Genomic DNA, 16,724 nt, shown 5'->3' on the forward strand with positions numbered 1-16,724 from the left:
CACCCCCATGCTCTCTGACCAGGGGCACCCGCCAGCACCCCCATGCTGCCACACTAGGAGGTGCAGACACTCAGATGTCAGATCTGAAGCTGCAGCACAGTTCTGGGGTTCACAATGATGAGCAAGCTCAATTAAGGGTTCAAGGGACCCATGACATGACGTTCAGAGAGCAGAGACTGCATCTGCTCGCTAAGCGTATGCGGCTGTCAAGCCTCAGCTCCGGGACAAGGGTCTCGGAGTAGTGCTGTGGACATGAGCCCGCCATCCATCGGGGGGGGGGAAGAACTGGCCCCCAAGGGCCGCCTCTCGTGGCACGCGTTGGACCCAGGCACCACCCGGAGAAAGGGCAATACACACACCTGGTGGTTTTCCATCCTCTTCCAGTGGAGCTGAGCGTTGGCCGCCGCCATGGCCTCTACCACGAAGGTAGTCGTCACAAAGCTGCAGGGCAAGGCCACAGGGGAATCGCCAAGGGCAGGTAGGAGGTCAGAGGTGGCACAATGAAACAGGAAAAACCATTTAAGACCTGACCAGACCAGCAAGTCCAAAGCCATCTCTCTTCTGAGAGCTGCTCCCAAGGGAGCTTTCGAGATGCATCTGACCTGATAAAATGTGTGTGCACGTGACGCCTGGCGTGCTTGCCTTGACTGCCCTGTCCACATTTAGAATGTGATTTGATGCACGGGAGAGAGGGGTGTGCAACAGGCTGATGGGGGGGTAGAGTGTGAGCCTGGGGGGAGGGGGATGTGGGGTGATGCGGTGCCACACACCAAGAAGGGGCCTGCTGGGGGCAGGGCGGGGAGGAGGCCGATTCACGGGGGGCCTTCTGAAAGCTTCGGGGAAGGGTGTGGGCAGCTCTCACCTGTCCTTGATGGGACACAGATGAGTGGTTACACACTCACGGACAGGAGCACAGGCATGGATAACTGAAAAGGGACATTTGGCTCCGGAATGTGTTTCCATGTTTCCTTCCTTCCTTTTTTGGCAGTACCTTTACTTTCCTAACAATCTAGATAATGTAAAAATAAGCTTACATTTTTACGGCTTGAATGGAAAGGGACACTGGGAGGTCACAGCAGATGTTTGCTGGGGAGTCAGACTAGAGTGAAAAGCCATCTTCGCTCTTCCTCTCAGCAAAGCCGATGCCCAGAAACCCGAGGACTGTGTCCCTCCCTGCTGAACCCCAGCAGCACAGTCACCTCCCTCCTTCTCGAGGCTCCACCCCAGTCCTCCTCAAGCGCCCTTGCCTGCCACAGGCTGACCGCTCAGCCCAGCGGGGCAGGCGTTCAACCCACACCCGCTCCATCTTGCGGGGTGGAGGGCAGCCAGCTCTGAAACTCCCATTCCGGTGCCTCACACCTTCTAGAAAGGTTTCTCATCTTGCTTAAGTGACCATTTTAAGGACTTCAGATTCTCCTTTCCTTTTGCAAATAAAACTAGAATCAATCTTAGTTAAGGCATAAAGAGGCTTCTCATGGTTGCACGAAGCCAACTCATCGATCATGTTCAAATATAAATGGGTTGAGCAGGGAGGGGACATGGCAGCCCCTACTTGGGGGCCCCCAATAATCACTTCCCATTCAGATGGCTGCCCATGCTGAAGGTCCTTTAAAGCGGACAGCAGAGTCACAGAAGGACAAGGACTTCTAGGGCTCTTGGCTGCCAGTACCCCACGGGTGGCCACAAAACCCCCAAAAGAAATTGGGTAAAGGAACAGAGAAATGTGGGCATTCTCTTATCCCATTCAGCCTCTTCGAGGTCCTCACTGGCTTCAGCTATAACCCTGTCATCCTTCCAAGAGCACCCGCTCCTCCCTCCTTCCCGTCTGCCGAACCGCTACCCTCCGTGACCACCAACTACCTGCCGGAAACTGCCATCACCCCCACCTCCCCAGCCTCACCCCCCCATGCTTTGTAGGGTTTTTTTCCACATTACTCATCACCTTTCAACTTACTCTACAATTCTCTTATTATCTCCACTCCTTATGTCTCCCCACAGAGAGAGAACAAAGTCTTGAGGGCAGGGATCTTTGTTCTGTTCACCCAAGAACAGTGGCCACTGTTGCCTCTCCTAGGGAGGTACCCCGGGGGGTGTTTCCAGGTGTTCCGTTACCCCTTTTTGGCAGCTTGTGGATTCCTATCTGGAAATGCACAATCCTAAATCCCTTACGAGCCTGGGGTACTTGCTGAATGAGTCCCCACCTGCACGTAGAATCCCTGAGAGGAGCGTCAAGTAGGCTCTCCCCTCTGTGGAGTGCAGCTGGGGAAGCCCACACACGTGGCTCAAGGAGTAGGAGCCCCTGAAAGCCTGGGAAGGCACTGGCCCCATATTTGCCCCCAGGCACAAGGTGAGGTGAGGTTAACCCTTGATTATGTGTGTACCTGTGTGTTTATCACTTACTGCATGAACTACCTTAAACGAATTCTAAATCCCAAACTGACTTCCCTTATCACTGTCTGATTCTTTTTCTGGGGCTAGGCGGTATTTTCTCGGAGAACAAAAATTAATGGTACCATTAAGAAAGTATACAATAGGGGAAGTCAACCAGCCGGGGAAGCAATGTGAGCATCATTGTGAAACATTCCAAAGCCTAGCCAGATGTCTGGATTCTTAACTGATCAGGTTGTGTGACTGCTAGCACGAGACCTGGAGAGCTTTGTGTCTCCTTTCTTGTTGCCGGGCCACCCTGGTTAGGATTCACCGGGGACATCTGCCTGCCCCCTCAGGCATGCTTCCTCATGTTAATGAAGAGAAGTCAGGGCTCCCTGGGCAGGCTTCTCCCGGCCCCCCGTGTGCCAGCCTCTTACCTCATGAAGCCCAGGAACACCAGCAGGACCAGGCTGACCAGCCACCCCGCGGTGGCAAAGGCCTTGGGCATGGTGAGCGCACCTGTGCCCACGATGAGGTTAAACATGTACACCAGTCCCACCTGGAAGCAACAGAAGTGACGTTCAAGTCCCCAAATGAATTAACCTCTCCCCCGCAGCAGCTCCCAAAGATGACCCTGGGCGACTGCCAAACTGGAGGCAGGGAGGCCAGATGTGAGCTGGGGAAGCAGGTCAGAAGGCAGAATTCCGCTTAGCTTCAAAGGAGGTGTGCTCTGCCACTGGCTGGGGAAGCGAACGTCAACACTCCAAAGGCTCAAGTCCCACATCCCGTCGCTCTTCCCAAGACGTCTCTGCTGATCGGGTTCCTTCTCTTCTGCTGTCACCACCCCGCCACCTTGTCATTTCTTATCACTCAAAGCTGCGCCTTGGATGTTAGCTCCCTGCCCAACCAGGCTGTAGGCTTCCTGAGGACATACCACCACATCAGGGGACCCCGCACAAGGATGAACCTAGTGCTGACCTAAAGAAACCTCCACTCTTCCGAGACCTCTGAGCATGTGACCGAACCCTGCTCCCCACCCATTCTTGCCATTGTCCTTTGGGATGCTGACATATCATACTGCTTCCTTTTTCATCCTTCCCACACTAACTTCAGGGATTTTTATGAAAATTGAGATATAATTCACATGCTATAAAACTCACTCTTTTAAGATATTTGCAAATAACCTATCTGATAAAGGATTACTATCCAAAATTTATAAAGAACTTAATTCAACCGCTAAAAAATAATTAATCCAATAAAAAATAGGCAGAAGTCACGGACAGACATTTCTCCAAAGACATATAGATGACCACCAGACACAAGAAAAGATGCTCAGCATCACTCATCATCGGGGAAATGCAAATCAAAACCACAATAAGCTATCATCTCACACCTGTCAGAATGGCTAAAATCAACAACACAGGAAACAACAGGTGTTGGTGAGGATGTGGAGAAAGGGGAGCCCTTGTGCACGGTTGGTGGGAATCCAAACTACTGTAGCCACTGTGGAAAACCAGTATGGGGTGCCTCAGAAAGTTAAAAATAGAACTACCCTATGATCTGGTAATTACACTACTGGGTATTTACCCCCCAAAGACAAAAACCCTAATTCAAAGGGATACATGCACCCCTACGCTTATAGGAGCACGATCTACAATGGCCAAATTATGAAGTGGCCCAAGTGTCCACTGATAGATGAACGGATAAAGAAGAGGTGGTATACATGTACAACAAAATAGTATTCAGCCATCAAAAGAATGAAATCTTGCCACTTGCAATGACGTGGATGGAGCCAGAGAATATAATGCTAAGCAATGGAAGTCAGTCAGAGAAAGACAAACACCATATGATTTCACTCATGTGGAATTTAAGAAACGAGCAAAGGGAAAAAAGAGGGGGGGGGAGAGAGAGATAAAGCAAGAAATAGACTCTTAACTATAGAGAACACACTGATGGTCACCAGAGGGGTGGTGGGTGGGGGACCAGATGAAACAGGTGAAGGGGATGAAGAACACACTTGTCATGATGAGCACCGAGTGATGTACAGACTTGCTGAATCACTACGTTGTACACCTGAAACTAAGATAACACTGAATGCTAACTACACGGAATTAAAATTAAAAACTTAATAAAAAAGTTCTTTTAAAGGACACAGTTCAGTGGTTTTTAGCACAGTCACAGGTTGTACCACCATGTAATTCCACTTCATCACCCCAAAAAGCAAGCAGCTACCCACTAGCAGCACCCGCCCTGCCCCTGACAACCAGCCTCCGAGTAGAATTGCTAGGTCACTGACCTCAGGTTTTAAACTCATTCTCGCCAACTTGACTCTAGCTGTTAACTGTCATTTTCCTTTTTTCGACTCTAGCTGTTAACTGTCATTTTCCTTTTTCAAGATCTCAACCAGGAAATTCCCTTCTCTGAGCTGAAGCCTCTGCAGCCCTGGCCATTCCCTTGGACACCTGTAGTCGCCCCACCCGCCCGACCCAGGCTACCCCCTCCACTCTGGCGTCACTTGTGTTCTTCGGCATCATTTACGACGGGCTAGTTCCATGAAGCATGGTCTAACCCCGCCTCACACACCCTCCCCTGTGCTGCCCCTCCTGACCCCAGCCTTGGATGGACCTAGCACCTGCTTCCTCTGCTCCCTATACGAAGCTGCTAAGAGTTCCTGGAAATTTTCTTTCTTTCTTTCTTTTTTTTTAATTAGAATGACTGGTCCCACAACAAACAAATGGTTCCTTCACCTGTGCTCCTCGGCATCAGACTGTCTTTATTCCACCACGGACTTCTCGGCATTTCCCACAAGAAACCATCAAACCTCACTCTTCGTGCCCCAGCCCCTGACCCCACCCCTCTCAGCTGAAGGCTGCGTCCCATGTTATGGAGGTGAATGAGGCCATCTGACATGCCCTCCCCAAGCCCCACTCTCTCCTCGTTCAAAAATCAGTGTCTGCATCCTCCTGACGCCCTCCCTGCCTGTGGGGCATGTGTCCTTCTTCCTGGGGGATGCTGAGCCCTGCACCCAAACTTCTGGGCTCAGTCCTTCTTTCTGGAATCTTCTTCCTACCAGGTCCTCCCCTCTGCCTACAAGCATCCTTGACACCTTTGAAACACAATTCTCTCACTTCTCTTAACCACTCATTGAAGTAGCTACCTAGTTCCTCTGCCTTCATTTCCAAGTTTCTGTACTTTGTGGTTTCCATCCCCAGAGCTCTTTTGAAACTACATTCTTCAAAATCACCAGTGACCTCCTATTTGCCTAATCCAAGGGCTTTCTTAGTCCTTATTCCTTCTTACACTCTGACGTAAGCGGTCTCTTTTCCTCTCTACTCATCTTTCCCTCAGCCACTTCACTCAGTCCTGCGGCTTTAACTACCACGGCTGGACAGAGGGTGACTGTGCCTCTCTCCGCATCAGCCTTCCTGCAGACCTCAAATCCACTGTCTGCTGGTCACCCCCCCCCCCCCCCACTTCTGCGTATCCCCGCGCTAGCCATTCTCCTTCTGAAGAGTCTTCTGTGGCTACCTCTGGTTTGATTCCCATTTACATTTAATTGCTAAATTCCCATTGAATTGCTTCCAGCCTGGACTGGGACAGCCTCTTCCTAACTGGGCTCCCCGTGCTCTAGGACATCGGCTGACTTACAGCTGGCTTTTCTGTTAAAAATCTGTTTCTGTTAAAAACAACAACACAAATACTTCATCTCTGGGAACACCTACCCATCTCTCATTTTTACTTCCCCAGTCTTAGAAATATGCACTCTTCTATATTTTAAAAAATTTTCTAAAATAATCTTGTACTGAATTTTTTTTTTTAAATCAGAAACATACAAATTGGGGCCTGTTTTCCTAACCTTAGTCAGAATTTTTTTTTTTTTTTTTTAATAGAGATGGAGGAAGAAGGGGCCGGACAGTGGTTAGGGAGGGACAGGCTTCCAGGCAGGTGCTGAGAGCACGCCTGAGTGCTGGACAGAAAGGCATCCCGTGGACAGGAAAGAGCTCTGCCCACAGTCTATTTACACTTGGCAGAGGGCACCTGCCCCCCTGTGCCTCCTGCCCAGCCCTTCAAATCCCACCCAACACTGGACATATTCAAATGCTGCTTTCAGCACAAAACCCTTCCAGTCCTGCTCCCCTCTTTTGAACCCTGGAACAAGAACACTTATGTCCTAGTTTGGGTTTTCAATGTTATCTTTTCCCCATTGCTCCATGTGAGGCTCATTGTGGCCTGTGTGTCACTTCTCAGGGTGCATGGAACATAGCCTCCAGCTAGGAATCCTCAGCTGAGCTGACTGGATCTGGCTAGGTCTTCTCTGACGTAAGTCCCAGTCTTTGTCCCGTTTTAAACATCACAGTCCCCGTTTGATCCCACAGACAGATCCCAGAAGGATTAAAACAAGTTTGAACCGTGTTCCTACAGCTCCCTGCAGCTTTGTTCTCTGCATATTGCTTTTCTGAGCAGTAACATTTAGGAAGGGTGGACCCTTTCTCTTTATGGAAAATGGCCCCAGTGAAGGTTCTCGTGATGGAAGTAAAGAGAAAGTGATGGTTCTTAGCCAAAAGTTTTATAAGGAAATGAAATAGTACAAGAGGCATTTGCGAATTCAGTGATGCCTGAAGGTCTTGAGATGTAAAGGTCAAGGGCCTACCGTAGAGCAGGGGCTTTCAGCCTGAGCACTTTTGACATTTGGGGCCAGATTCTTCTTTGCGGTGGGGCTGTCCTGTGGACTGCAGGATGTATAGCAGCATCCCCAGCCTCTACCGACTAGATTCCAGTTTCCCAACCTTGTACCTGTGTGTGATGATCACAATGTCTCCGGACATTGTCAAATGTCCTGGGGGTGGTGTGCGTGGGGCGGTGGGGGAGCAGCCAAGATTGCCACCAGCTGAGAACCACTGCTGATAAACAGAATGAAATAAACACACTCCCAACGGACACTTCAAATAAGTCTCAGTGCAAAAGATCCTTTAAGAACTTTACGAAGAAGCTAATTAGGGACGGACCATCAGGAGCAGAAACGGTAAATCAGATTTGTCCTATGCCGTTGCTATTTTTTAGTTTCAAAGTAAGAACTCCGGGCCTAGTGGGGCTCTGGGAACCCTATAGGATAACGTGAGACTTCTTCACCTCCCTGGTGAGAGTTAAAGCCTCTCGACCTTCAATAAAGGTGCTGGTGTGGGGTCCCTGGGTGGCTCAGTCGGTTAAGCGTCTGCCTCTGGCTCAGGTCATTGTGGTCCCAGGGTCCTGGGATCGAGCCCCGCATCGGGCTCCCTGCTCTGCGGGAAGCCTGCTTCTCCCTCTCCCTGCCACTCCCCCTGCTTGTGCTCTCTCTCTTTTTGAAAAATAAGTAAATAAAATCTTAAAAAAAAAAAAAAATAAAGGTGCTGGTGAGGACCAATTACAAAGACCATGGAGCAGGAGACAGATCTGAGCTGAGCCACAGGCCAGGTCAAAGGCAGTTGTGCGGCAGGAGGAGGAGGAAGGAGACAGTCTCTTCTGCCAGTAGTGTGGGGCCCAGCTCCTGGAAGGTGTGGCCGAAAGCAGAAGCATCAAGCCTCGCTACAGGCTAAACTGCCTCCTCCCATTCTCCACCATTCCCTGGGATGGTGGATCCGCGCCCCCGGGCTCTAGGGAGTTCAGCGCACAGTGTTCCTGCTGCCTTACCTCCCACCCAGTGGTGTCACCCACAGACGGGCGTTTAGGCAAGCATCATGGGCAGTTTTCGTCCACTTCCCCAGTGACAGCTGTCAAAGGAAACAGAAGGCAGCAGAGATGTGGAAGCAATGACTAGGATTTAAGGCTGTGAAACGAGTGACCTTTCCTTCGAAAGCAACGGCAATGATCTTTGGCAAGACTGGGCTGGCGGGGCCCTCAGCAGCTGGGCCTTGTCTGGGTGGTGGTCCACTCATCCTCTATTTGGGTCACATAATCCCTGCAGCCCTGAGCCGCTCCTGGTCCCTGTACACAGGGAACCCAGACATGACTGCTCTGAGATCACTTCTGGGGGGGACGTGCGGGCCTGAGCCATGTTTTGAACCCAGCACTACCCCTGAGAGGGCCTGTCACCGGAGTCCCCTGTGAGGCCGGTCTGCCCATTACACATAATTTACGCAGAATAATGCAAGCTAAGGCAAGCATCCCAGGCACCCGTGAAGAGGAAAAGAACGGACAACAGGGCAACGCCGAAGTAGGGAGAGGCTTTGTGTTGAGAATAACCCAGGTCATGGGCTGATGCACCTTCATGAACCAAGTAAGTGCTCAGTATCTCCGTTTCGCAAGACCTGAAGAGCAGGTCCTGCCTGCATTGTGCTGAGCAGGGGATTCAAAGCAGTGTCTAGTGAAGTGAGTTCCACTGTTTTCCTGGGCTCAGCGGTTGGTGAACCTATGCCCTTCTCCCGGTCTCACAAGGGATCAAGAACCACTCTCCCTAGGGAAAACTCAGGAAGAAGGTACGGTGTCTCCTCAAACCCTGACTTCTAACCCCCGGCTCATGCCACCTCACCCTCAACACCACCCACCCATCTCTTCTCTACATCTCTCTCCACCGGTAGGATAAGAGAATGCAAGCCGTTGTTTATGGCAAATGCCCAGAGTATGCCCTTAAACACAGACCTCAAACAAAACCAACACACAGGAAAGTTGGGGGTGGGGAGCAGAACCCACTGAGGCCTTTAGGCCTCACTGCCCAATTTCCTGTGGGTACATACTGACATGCGAAATGATTATGTGAATAACTGGAGACACAAGAAAAGTGAGCATATCAAAGTTTTTTCCTTTCTAAAACTCAGTTACAGAAATAACTCATTTTCTCATCTTTAAACGTAGAGATGCTCTGAGCAACAGCAGGGGGCATGGCAACTTTTATGGTTAGTGGGGCCATTTCACTGCTGATACCAAGAGGAGGCTGTGAGCTGTTACACAATTCCGCAGATGAGAGGAACACAATTAGATTCAGTCCAAAGTTCAAGAAAGAATTTTTCCCCTGATAAATTATGGAGAGAAAGGAGGCTCCTTTGGTGCTACACACAAAAGACACAGACCCAGTAGGAAGACCGTGGTGTCAGAAAGGCTTTTTGCCCGATATTTTCTGAGATGCCTTCTTAGGTATCACGCCACAGCTCTAGAGTCTGTGAAGTTAGCAGAGACAAAGCAGGGACCCCCAGGCTAGGAACTAAGTACAAAGTGGGGAAGCTGCTTAAGGTTACGTAAATTCTAGAAAGAGGACTTTTGTCACTTCAGGCAGTGCTGCTTTTCCCTGGGATACTTAGTAGCACCATGAGTCAACCATTTGATTATTCTAATCCTCCAGCTAGGCATCCAGGCAAGAGGACTCCGTGATGTAACCAGGACCAATCTTTCATTACACCAAGAAGATAAACGGAGCGCACCTGTGGGAAGTGGGGTGTTGGGGGGAGGGTAACAGACCCAACACAGTAAGAAATCAATCCTTCTAACTGTTCTAATTACAGACTCCAGCAAATTGCACTTGGAAGTCTCTGCAAGCCTTCTCTGCCTCTTACGCCACCCAAGGCTATGAAAGTTGCACAACTTACAATTCAGCTGGCAACCAAAGTGCTTTCAAACTGCTGAGATGAGCAAACCCAGTCAACAGCTGTCAGTCACCATCCCCAGAGCAGTAGCACCATTTGCAAGTGCTTGTGGTCACGGCATCAAGATCACAAGGAATCAGCAAGTCAGCTTTCTTTCCTTGACCACTCTCTGACCAGCATCCAACTCGTGAACAAACTCTCATAACATGCTCTGAGCCAGGACAGCCGCAAGGCCGCGGCTGCCCATCGGCGTCCCCCACCGTGGCTTCCACCAGGGTCTCAAAGCCGCTGTCCTCACTAGTACAGTCCCCGAAGCGCGGTGCTTCTCTAGGAGCCCGCGGCAACGATGTGGGTAAAACAGGTCCTGAAAGTAAAACTCACGTAGGGAGAATAGAGCTCCCCGGTCTCTGTGATTTCACCCGCCATTTCCAAAAGTGAGGAAGGGTCGCTGGGCAGCCGAGATTCCTTAGGTTCCTTCCCTGCCGGGGCGGCGGCTGCTACGGCTCCCTAGGGCGAAAGAGTAGACTTGAGCCTTCTGATAGACGTCGCTGGCGCTGGGGGACAGTTCTGGAGAGCACCCTGGCCCCGTACTTTTATTGCAGACATGGCCTCGATACCTGTCATGAGACAGCTCTGGAAGACTGACACCTGGATGGTTTCCTCCAACTTTTCCCTTGCTGTGCGGGGCATGAAGGTATTCAATGCCGCTCAGACTCCAAGTGATAGAAGGAGACCCGCAAGCCACTAGGTCTCGCTCACCACGAGGCGCCCCCTTTGTACACTCTGCGGTGGCCATCCACATTCCATGCCAGGAACGGCGAGCTCACTACCACACAGGGCAGCCCATATAACAGTCTCCTCCGCCTAGGGCAACAAACTTGTTTGCTTAGGGCTAGGGCTTGCCCGGGTCGCTCCCCAACCCAACTCCTTGCTCCCAAACCTCTCCTTTCTAACGGGGACTCCATTTCCCACCCCCACCCCCAACCTGTTTTCTGCCCTGCCTTTGGGCTCCTCAGCCTCAAGCCTCCCCCTCTTCTCAAGGGCCCCGCTCGGAGCCTTTCCCCGACTTCCTCCTCCCTCCTGGAGCAGCCCCGAACCTGGCGCCGCCCAAGCCCATCCCACCCTCCCGTCCAGCCAGACACCTGCACCCCGGCTCGCTCCGGCCCGCCGCGGCCGCCGCCTCCTGCCCCTTCGCCGCCACCGCCGCCGCCGGCGCCAGCTGTCCCGCACCAGCGCCCACGGCGCGCATGCGCCCGCGCCCGGAGTCCACCTTGCCCGTGCGCGCCCTGGGCGGGGCGCAGCGCGCTGATTGGGCGCCTCGCGGAGGCGGGGCCGGGATTGGGCCGGGGCGGCTGCCGTCTGCGTGGCGGAAACGGGGGAGGGGCGCTCCCGGGCGCGTGCGGGAAGGGGGCAGCGGGCCGGAGGGGAAGCGGGGAGGGTCGGAAGAGGTGGGTCGTCCTCTCTGCTGGGGACGCTTTCTTCGGCGGGCAGTGGGTGTGAGCTGAGCCGCTCCGGGACCCCGGCGGTTGGGGTGATCGAGGAGAGTGGCCTACGGGTCCACGCAAAGGGGAGGGGACTGAGAACTTAAGCTCGCCTCACCCCGGAGCGGCCTGGCTAGACCTGGCTTGGTGGGTCGGGAGGAGAGAGGGCCCGAGTCCGGTGGCTGGGGTGGTTGCTGGGGAGAAAGGCTGGAAATAGCTTGAAAGCGGGGCTGAAGATTGATCCTGGGGCGGAGTCTCGGGACGGGGGCACGTGATGGGAGCTTTGGGGTTAAGTCTTGGTGCTTGGGCTTGAGGCCTCGTAGTTAAGCGAGGTGGGATGGAAGGGACACGCAGAAATGGCGAGCTCAGGCCTAGTCCCTTGAGATGCGACGCAAGGATTTTGTAATTATCTTTAACCGGCCCTCTTCGCCTTCTCGCAAGGGGTCTAGAGTCCGTGTTCTCTGAAATGTTTGGAAAGAAAGAAGGACCAAGGCTCTTCTGACAACTTAGCTCTGGGAGGCATTTAGGTAACTGAAGGCCCAGGGCTCCCAACCTAAGTGGGAGGAAACATAGGGTCCTGGTGTTTGCCCTCCCCTCCTGCAGGCTGCTACCATGAGGTCAAATGAGAACACCTTGCTGCTGGGGAAGAAGGTGGTGCTGGTACCCTACACTGCAGAGCACGTGCCTAGGTAACAGTCCTGCTAATATGGGGTGCAAACCAGCTTTCCAAGATGCAGCTAGGAGGGTCGGCCTTCCTTAGCCCAAATCTCAGAGGCTGTTTCCTCTAAGAAGGAGAAACATTGCTGTGAGAAGTCATTACAGAAAGAAGTGAGCACTGAAGCAGAGGATGAAGACTTCCCTGGAGGAAGTCACCCCTCCCTCAGCTTTTCCCTTTCATCCTCTCAGCTTCCTTTTTTGGACTTTCAGCAAGCAATTATTTTATGTAAACTAAATGGGTGTAAGAAAAGAAACTGCGTAATTGTAAATTAGTGACATTCCTCTGTTGCCAGTGAATATGCTTAGTTTTTTTTTATTTTTAAGATTTGTTTATTTTAGAGAGAGTGGGAGTGAGGGGGGGAGGGGCAGAGGGAGAGAGAGAATCCTGGAGTAGGCTCCCCGCTGAGCATGGAGCCCAGACATGGGGCTCCATCCCAGGACCCTGAGATTATGACCTGAGCTGAAACCCATAGCCAGCTGCTCAACCAACTGAGCCACCCAGATGCTCCAAATATGCTCAGTTCTTGAAGACATGATGGTAGCTTGTCATCAAACTGAGCTGATGGGTTGTTTTGATGTCTACTGTTTTGAAAGGCCAGAACTGAGTCTCAGGGTGGGTCTCTTGCTGGGGCAGTTGGCAAATGTCTTGTAGGCTGGGATGGTGGTGATGTAGGGGTGTATTCTCTACTTGTAGTTTTTCTTTTCTTTTTTAAAGATTTGATTTATTTGAGAGAGCAAGCGCATGCACACGGTGGGGGGGGCGGATAGAGGGTAGGGGAGGAGTAGGCTCTCTGCTGAGCAGGGAGCACCCTCAGGGCTCTACTGGGCTCGATCCCAGGACCCCAGGATCATGACCTGAGTTGAAGGCAGACCCTTAACTGAGCCACCCAGGCGCCCCTGTAGTTTTTCTTTTTGGGGGTTCCTGTCTGGCCTTTGTGGAGATACGTCCAGCCATCCTTACTGATGTCAGCTTGCCATATACTTCTGCTCAGGAATTTGAGGAATGTTTGACTTCAGACTACTCCGCTCTGACCCCTGGGACAGGATGGGAAGCTGGGTAGACAGAACTGATCCCTCCTGCTGGTCTCTTAGAAGACCAGCCTGCTTCTAGGTCTTGTGCTTGTGGCCCTCCGCCTAAGGAGCTATTATAACCCTTTCCTTGGATTTTTGTTTTGTTTTGTTTTGTTAAAGAGAGGAGAGAGTGTGAGCAGTGGGAGGGGCAGAGGGAGAGAGAGAGAATCCCAAGCAGGCTCCATGCCCAGCTCGGGGCTGGTGCGGGGCTCCATCTCACAACCTGGACATCGTGACCTAAGCCGAAATCGAGAGTTGGACGCTTAACTGACTGACCCCCCCCCCCGGGCGCCCCTCCTTGGATCTTTTATGAGCCCTGTGTTAGCCCTGTGGGGTTCTCTTTCCTACCACCCACTTCTCAGACCTGTACTTCTGAATCAGGCCCTCCCCCGTCCCTGCAGGTACCACGAGTGGATGAAATCCGAGGAGCTGCAGCGTTTGACCGCCTCCGAGCCACTGACGCTGGAGCAGGAGTATTCGATGCAGCGGAGCTGGCGGGAGGACGCGGCCAGTGAGGAGCGCCGGCCCCGGGCTGGGCTGGCAGCGGGAGGGCTGGCTCCAGAGGCCGTTTCCAGGTTCCCTCCGTTTCTCATTCCAGCTGTAGCCCTCCTGGGTCCCAGTAACGTTATGAAAACCCCTTCATGGAAAGTCTGGAAGGTGCCTGAAACCGTCATACCCTGATGCCCACGGAAGCCAGTCCCTGTGACTGAGGCTTTTGTCTTTTTCCCCACTCAGTGCATCAGGCTTGGAAGGATTTAGGGGAAGGAAAGCATGTGGGGCTCTGGTTGTAAGTCGAGGCCCTGCCCCTCACATCTCTTGCTCAAACGCAGCTGTGGTTCCTGCTCTCTGAGAATATAGCTGCTGTTTGGACTCCCCGTCTTTTCCTGCGTGAGGCAAATTTAGGGCTTTGGCATCAGCTAAAGGAAGCTCTGGGCCCGTTTTCCTCCTGGCACACAGTGCTCTACAGTTCTCTGGTTTGGGTAGGAAGACTGTCATCCCTTCCCTTCCTCGGGGAGGGTAGGTGATAACCCTGTCGCCTCTTTCCTTAGAGTGTACGTTCATTGTGCTGGATGCAGAGAAATGGCAGGCCCAGCTGAGCACCACTGAAGAGAGCTGCATGGCGGGAGATGTAAACCTCTTTCTCACAGATCTAGGGGACCCTTCCTTGGGGGAGATTGAGATCATGATCGCAGGTTGGTTCCACCTGGCCCTGCCTTCCCTCCCTTCTGGCCCTTGGAACCGCTGAACCTTGAGCCAGCTGAGGCTGCGTAAGGCACTCAGCTCGGTGGGAGGTTCCGCACTGGGGAGCCCGGCACCGAGCTGGGGCACGCTGCCGCCTGGCACTCCGGTGGCCTGCTGGTTCACCCGTGGTCGTTTGCTTTATTCCTGTCTTCTGCTTAGGGGTGAATTTAACCTTCGGTTTTGGGGGGTCTTCAAACTTCATTCTGCCTCATCCCCGCTGGGGGCCTGAGTGCTGGGGACCCTCCCAAAATACATGACCTTCCCTGGAGCATCTTCCCGTGCTGCGGGGGGAGCCCCTCTAGTTTGTGTCCTCCTTGGTCCCCAGCTTTCCCCTAAGACTGTCCTGATGAGGCAGGACACTGAGGTTAAAGGGTCGGCTCTGGGGTCGGGTTGCTGCGTGCCTCTAAGCTGGGAGCCCTTGTGCGAGTCGTTTCAACTCTATTTCCCTATCTGCACAACGGCAATAATAGTACCAGCCGTGCCGAGTTGAGGATGAAATGAGGTTTTGGCTGCCTCACAGCCGTGCCTACGGTGGAGCCTGGCACACGGCGCCAGTGATTGCCATTGTTTCTCCTAGAGCCCAGCTGCAGGGGCAAAGGCTTAGGCACCGAGGCTGTTCTCATGATGATGTCATATGGTAAGGAAGCCTGAGAGACAGTGGAGAAGTGGCCAGGCCCCAGGTGAGGGCGGGGGCATGTTGGGAGCAGGCCTTCTTCAGGGTGGGGGGTGGGGGCCAGGTGACAGGTGCCTCCACTGCAAAGTGGGAGAGGAAGTGCAGGGGCTATGAGGGGTTGCTTCATCCTGTGGCTCGTCCCTCTCTCCGATCTTCTCTGGGAGGAGTGACCAAACTAGGTCTGACCAAGTTTGAGGCTAAAATTGGGCAAGGAAATGAACCGAGTATCCGGATGTTCCGGAAGCTTCACTTTGAGCAGGTAAGGATGTCGCTGGTGGGAGGGCGAGGCCCGGGGCGGGCGGTGGGGCCCAGTGGTGCTAGAGCTTGTGGCTGTAACTTAGCTGCCCCTGGTGTCCCTGGCTCACATAGGTGGCCGTGAGCAGCGTCTTCCAAGAGGTGACGTTCAGGCTGACAGTGAACGAGCACGAGCGGCAGTGGCTTCTGGAGCAGACCAGCCATGTGGAAGAGAAGTGCTATAGAGATGGGTCGTCGGAGTCCCACTGACAGCTGGCCTTGTTGGCAGCCACCCTGTGTGAATGGGGGTTTGGGACCATGCAGTCCAAAAGCCCAGAGCCCTGTAACAGAAGGTGAACTGTCAGGGCCTTTGGGGCATAGTGCCCCTGGCCCCTCTGTAGCCTGGGAATCTCCCTGTGGGGCCCTTCCGACTCTGGGCCGGACTTGCCTTGGCCTCCCTCAGGCTGGCCATGTGATGAGTGACTTCAGGGCTAGCCCATCCTCCTGGCCAGCCCTGGACTCCCGGAACCTGGAATGGACAGCGTAAACCCCCAGGAGGCAGGGTGGAGGTGGGAGCAGAGGCGAATGGGGGCCTGGTGAATGGAAGGCCAGAGGTGCCACCCTGGGGTGGAGGCCCTGGCTAGGAGTAAAGCCTACTGCACAGCACCTTTCCTGGCTTTTCCTTGGGCCTATGTGCAGGTGAGTCACCAGAAGGCCCAGCTTGCAGCATCCAGTCCAGCGTGGTAGGATCGGGGCAGGAGGAGCTCAGTCTGCTTTTGTCCTGTAGAAGCAGGCTGTGTGACAAGAAGTTTGGAAGTGAACGAGCTAGGCCCTGAACAACAGGTGGCTTGGAAACTAAGTGGGCGAGTATCCTTGTCCTTGCTTCTTCCTCCTCTTTGGATCCAAGAGTGTTTTGGATGCAGCTCCTTGTGGAGCACCCCTCTACTGGGGAGGCCTGGAGCCGCTGCTTAGTTGTAAGGGCTGCAGGAAGAAGCGGAAGCCACTCAGCAGTACCTTCCTGAAGGGGACCTGTGACCTCCCAACTCTCTCTGCCTCGCTTCTCAGCCTCTGGGGGCCGCTGTGCCTGACAGCCACAAGGGGGCGCCGGAAGCACAGGTTTGGGAAGGCGGGGCTGCCGGGCAACAGGACACAGGACACCTCATGATTCCCAAGTGTCCCATCGTAATCTTCGTGGCCATTGAGAGGCCAGATATATTTCAAAATGTGGTCATGGAAGAGACCCTCGAGGATACTTGGTATTCTCAAAGGGGGAAACCTTCAGGTGAGTTGCGGTGCTTTGCTCAAGGTAGCGGAGCTGGAACTATTGCTGGGGTCCTCAGTTCCCCTCCACCCCATCTGGTGTATTCCAACACTTCTACGCAG

At 53.2% G+C, this 16,724-nt stretch overlaps 2 protein-coding genes across 7 annotated transcripts in view; one reads left to right on the top strand and one right to left on the bottom strand.

The window, feature by feature from the left end:
* TMEM104 (transmembrane protein 104) overlaps nucleotides 1-11,140 on the bottom strand; it is a 55,023-nt gene extending 43,883 nt beyond the window's left edge. For 2 of the 3 annotated variants that reach the window (XM_035026089.1, XM_035026087.1), the window contains exons 1-4: nucleotides 11,066-11,140; nucleotides 10,305-10,430; nucleotides 2,808-2,929; nucleotides 360-441 (exon numbers count right to left, since the gene is read on the bottom strand). In XM_035026089.1, the coding sequence (XP_034881980.1) occupies nucleotides 360-441; nucleotides 2,808-2,929; nucleotides 10,305-10,349 (249 nt within the window). In that variant the 5' untranslated portion in view covers nucleotides 10,350-10,430; nucleotides 11,066-11,140. Of the gene's footprint in view, nucleotides 1-359; nucleotides 442-2,807; nucleotides 2,930-10,304; nucleotides 10,431-10,540; nucleotides 10,776-11,065 lie in introns of those variants that run through there. The other variant, XM_035026088.1, reaches the window with a different exon arrangement.
* A 178-nt stretch (nucleotides 11,141-11,318) lies between these two features.
* On the top strand, nucleotides 11,319-16,004 carry NAT9 (N-acetyltransferase 9 (putative)). 4 transcript variants are annotated; one of them, XM_035026091.1, is made up of 7 exons: nucleotides 11,319-11,371; nucleotides 12,008-12,093; nucleotides 13,594-13,703; nucleotides 14,242-14,385; nucleotides 15,012-15,071; nucleotides 15,272-15,366; nucleotides 15,477-16,004. In XM_035026091.1, the coding sequence occupies exons 2-7, from the start codon at nucleotides 12,017-12,019 to the stop codon at nucleotides 15,609-15,611; spliced, it is 621 nt and encodes a 206-aa protein (XP_034881982.1). In that variant the 5' UTR covers nucleotides 11,319-11,371; nucleotides 12,008-12,016; the 3' UTR covers nucleotides 15,612-16,004. The 4 variants fall into 4 exon arrangements, with proteins under 4 accessions (XP_034881982.1, XP_034881983.1, XP_034881986.1 ...); XM_035026092.1 differs by lacking the exon at nucleotides 11,319-11,371 and adding an exon at nucleotides 11,405-11,551; XM_035026095.1 differs by lacking the exon at nucleotides 11,319-11,371 and having other exon boundaries at nucleotides 11,576-12,093; nucleotides 15,352-15,366; nucleotides 15,477-15,553.
* The last annotated feature ends 720 nt before the right edge of the window (nucleotides 16,005-16,724 follow it).

This window comes from Mirounga leonina, unplaced genomic scaffold (genome assembly GCF_011800145.1).
Source record: "Mirounga leonina isolate KUSES-001 unplaced genomic scaffold, KU_Mleo_1.0 Mir_197, whole genome shotgun sequence".
Classification (NCBI taxonomy): domain Eukaryota; kingdom Metazoa; phylum Chordata; class Mammalia; order Carnivora; family Phocidae; genus Mirounga; species Mirounga leonina.

Bases quoted from the DNA above. Each gene is read 5' to 3' on its own strand.
- NAT9 (XM_035026091.1), top strand. From the start codon at position 12,017: ATGAGGTCAAATGAGAACACCTTGCTGCTGGGGAAGAAGGTGGTGCTG. The intron at 14,386-15,011 runs GTTGGTTCCACC...TGTTTCTCCTAG, and splicing joins GATTGAGATCATGATCGCAG to AGCCCAGCTGCAGGGGCAAA. The intron at 15,367-15,476 runs GTAAGGATGTCG...TGGCTCACATAG, and splicing joins GGAAGCTTCACTTTGAGCAG to GTGGCCGTGAGCAGCGTCTT.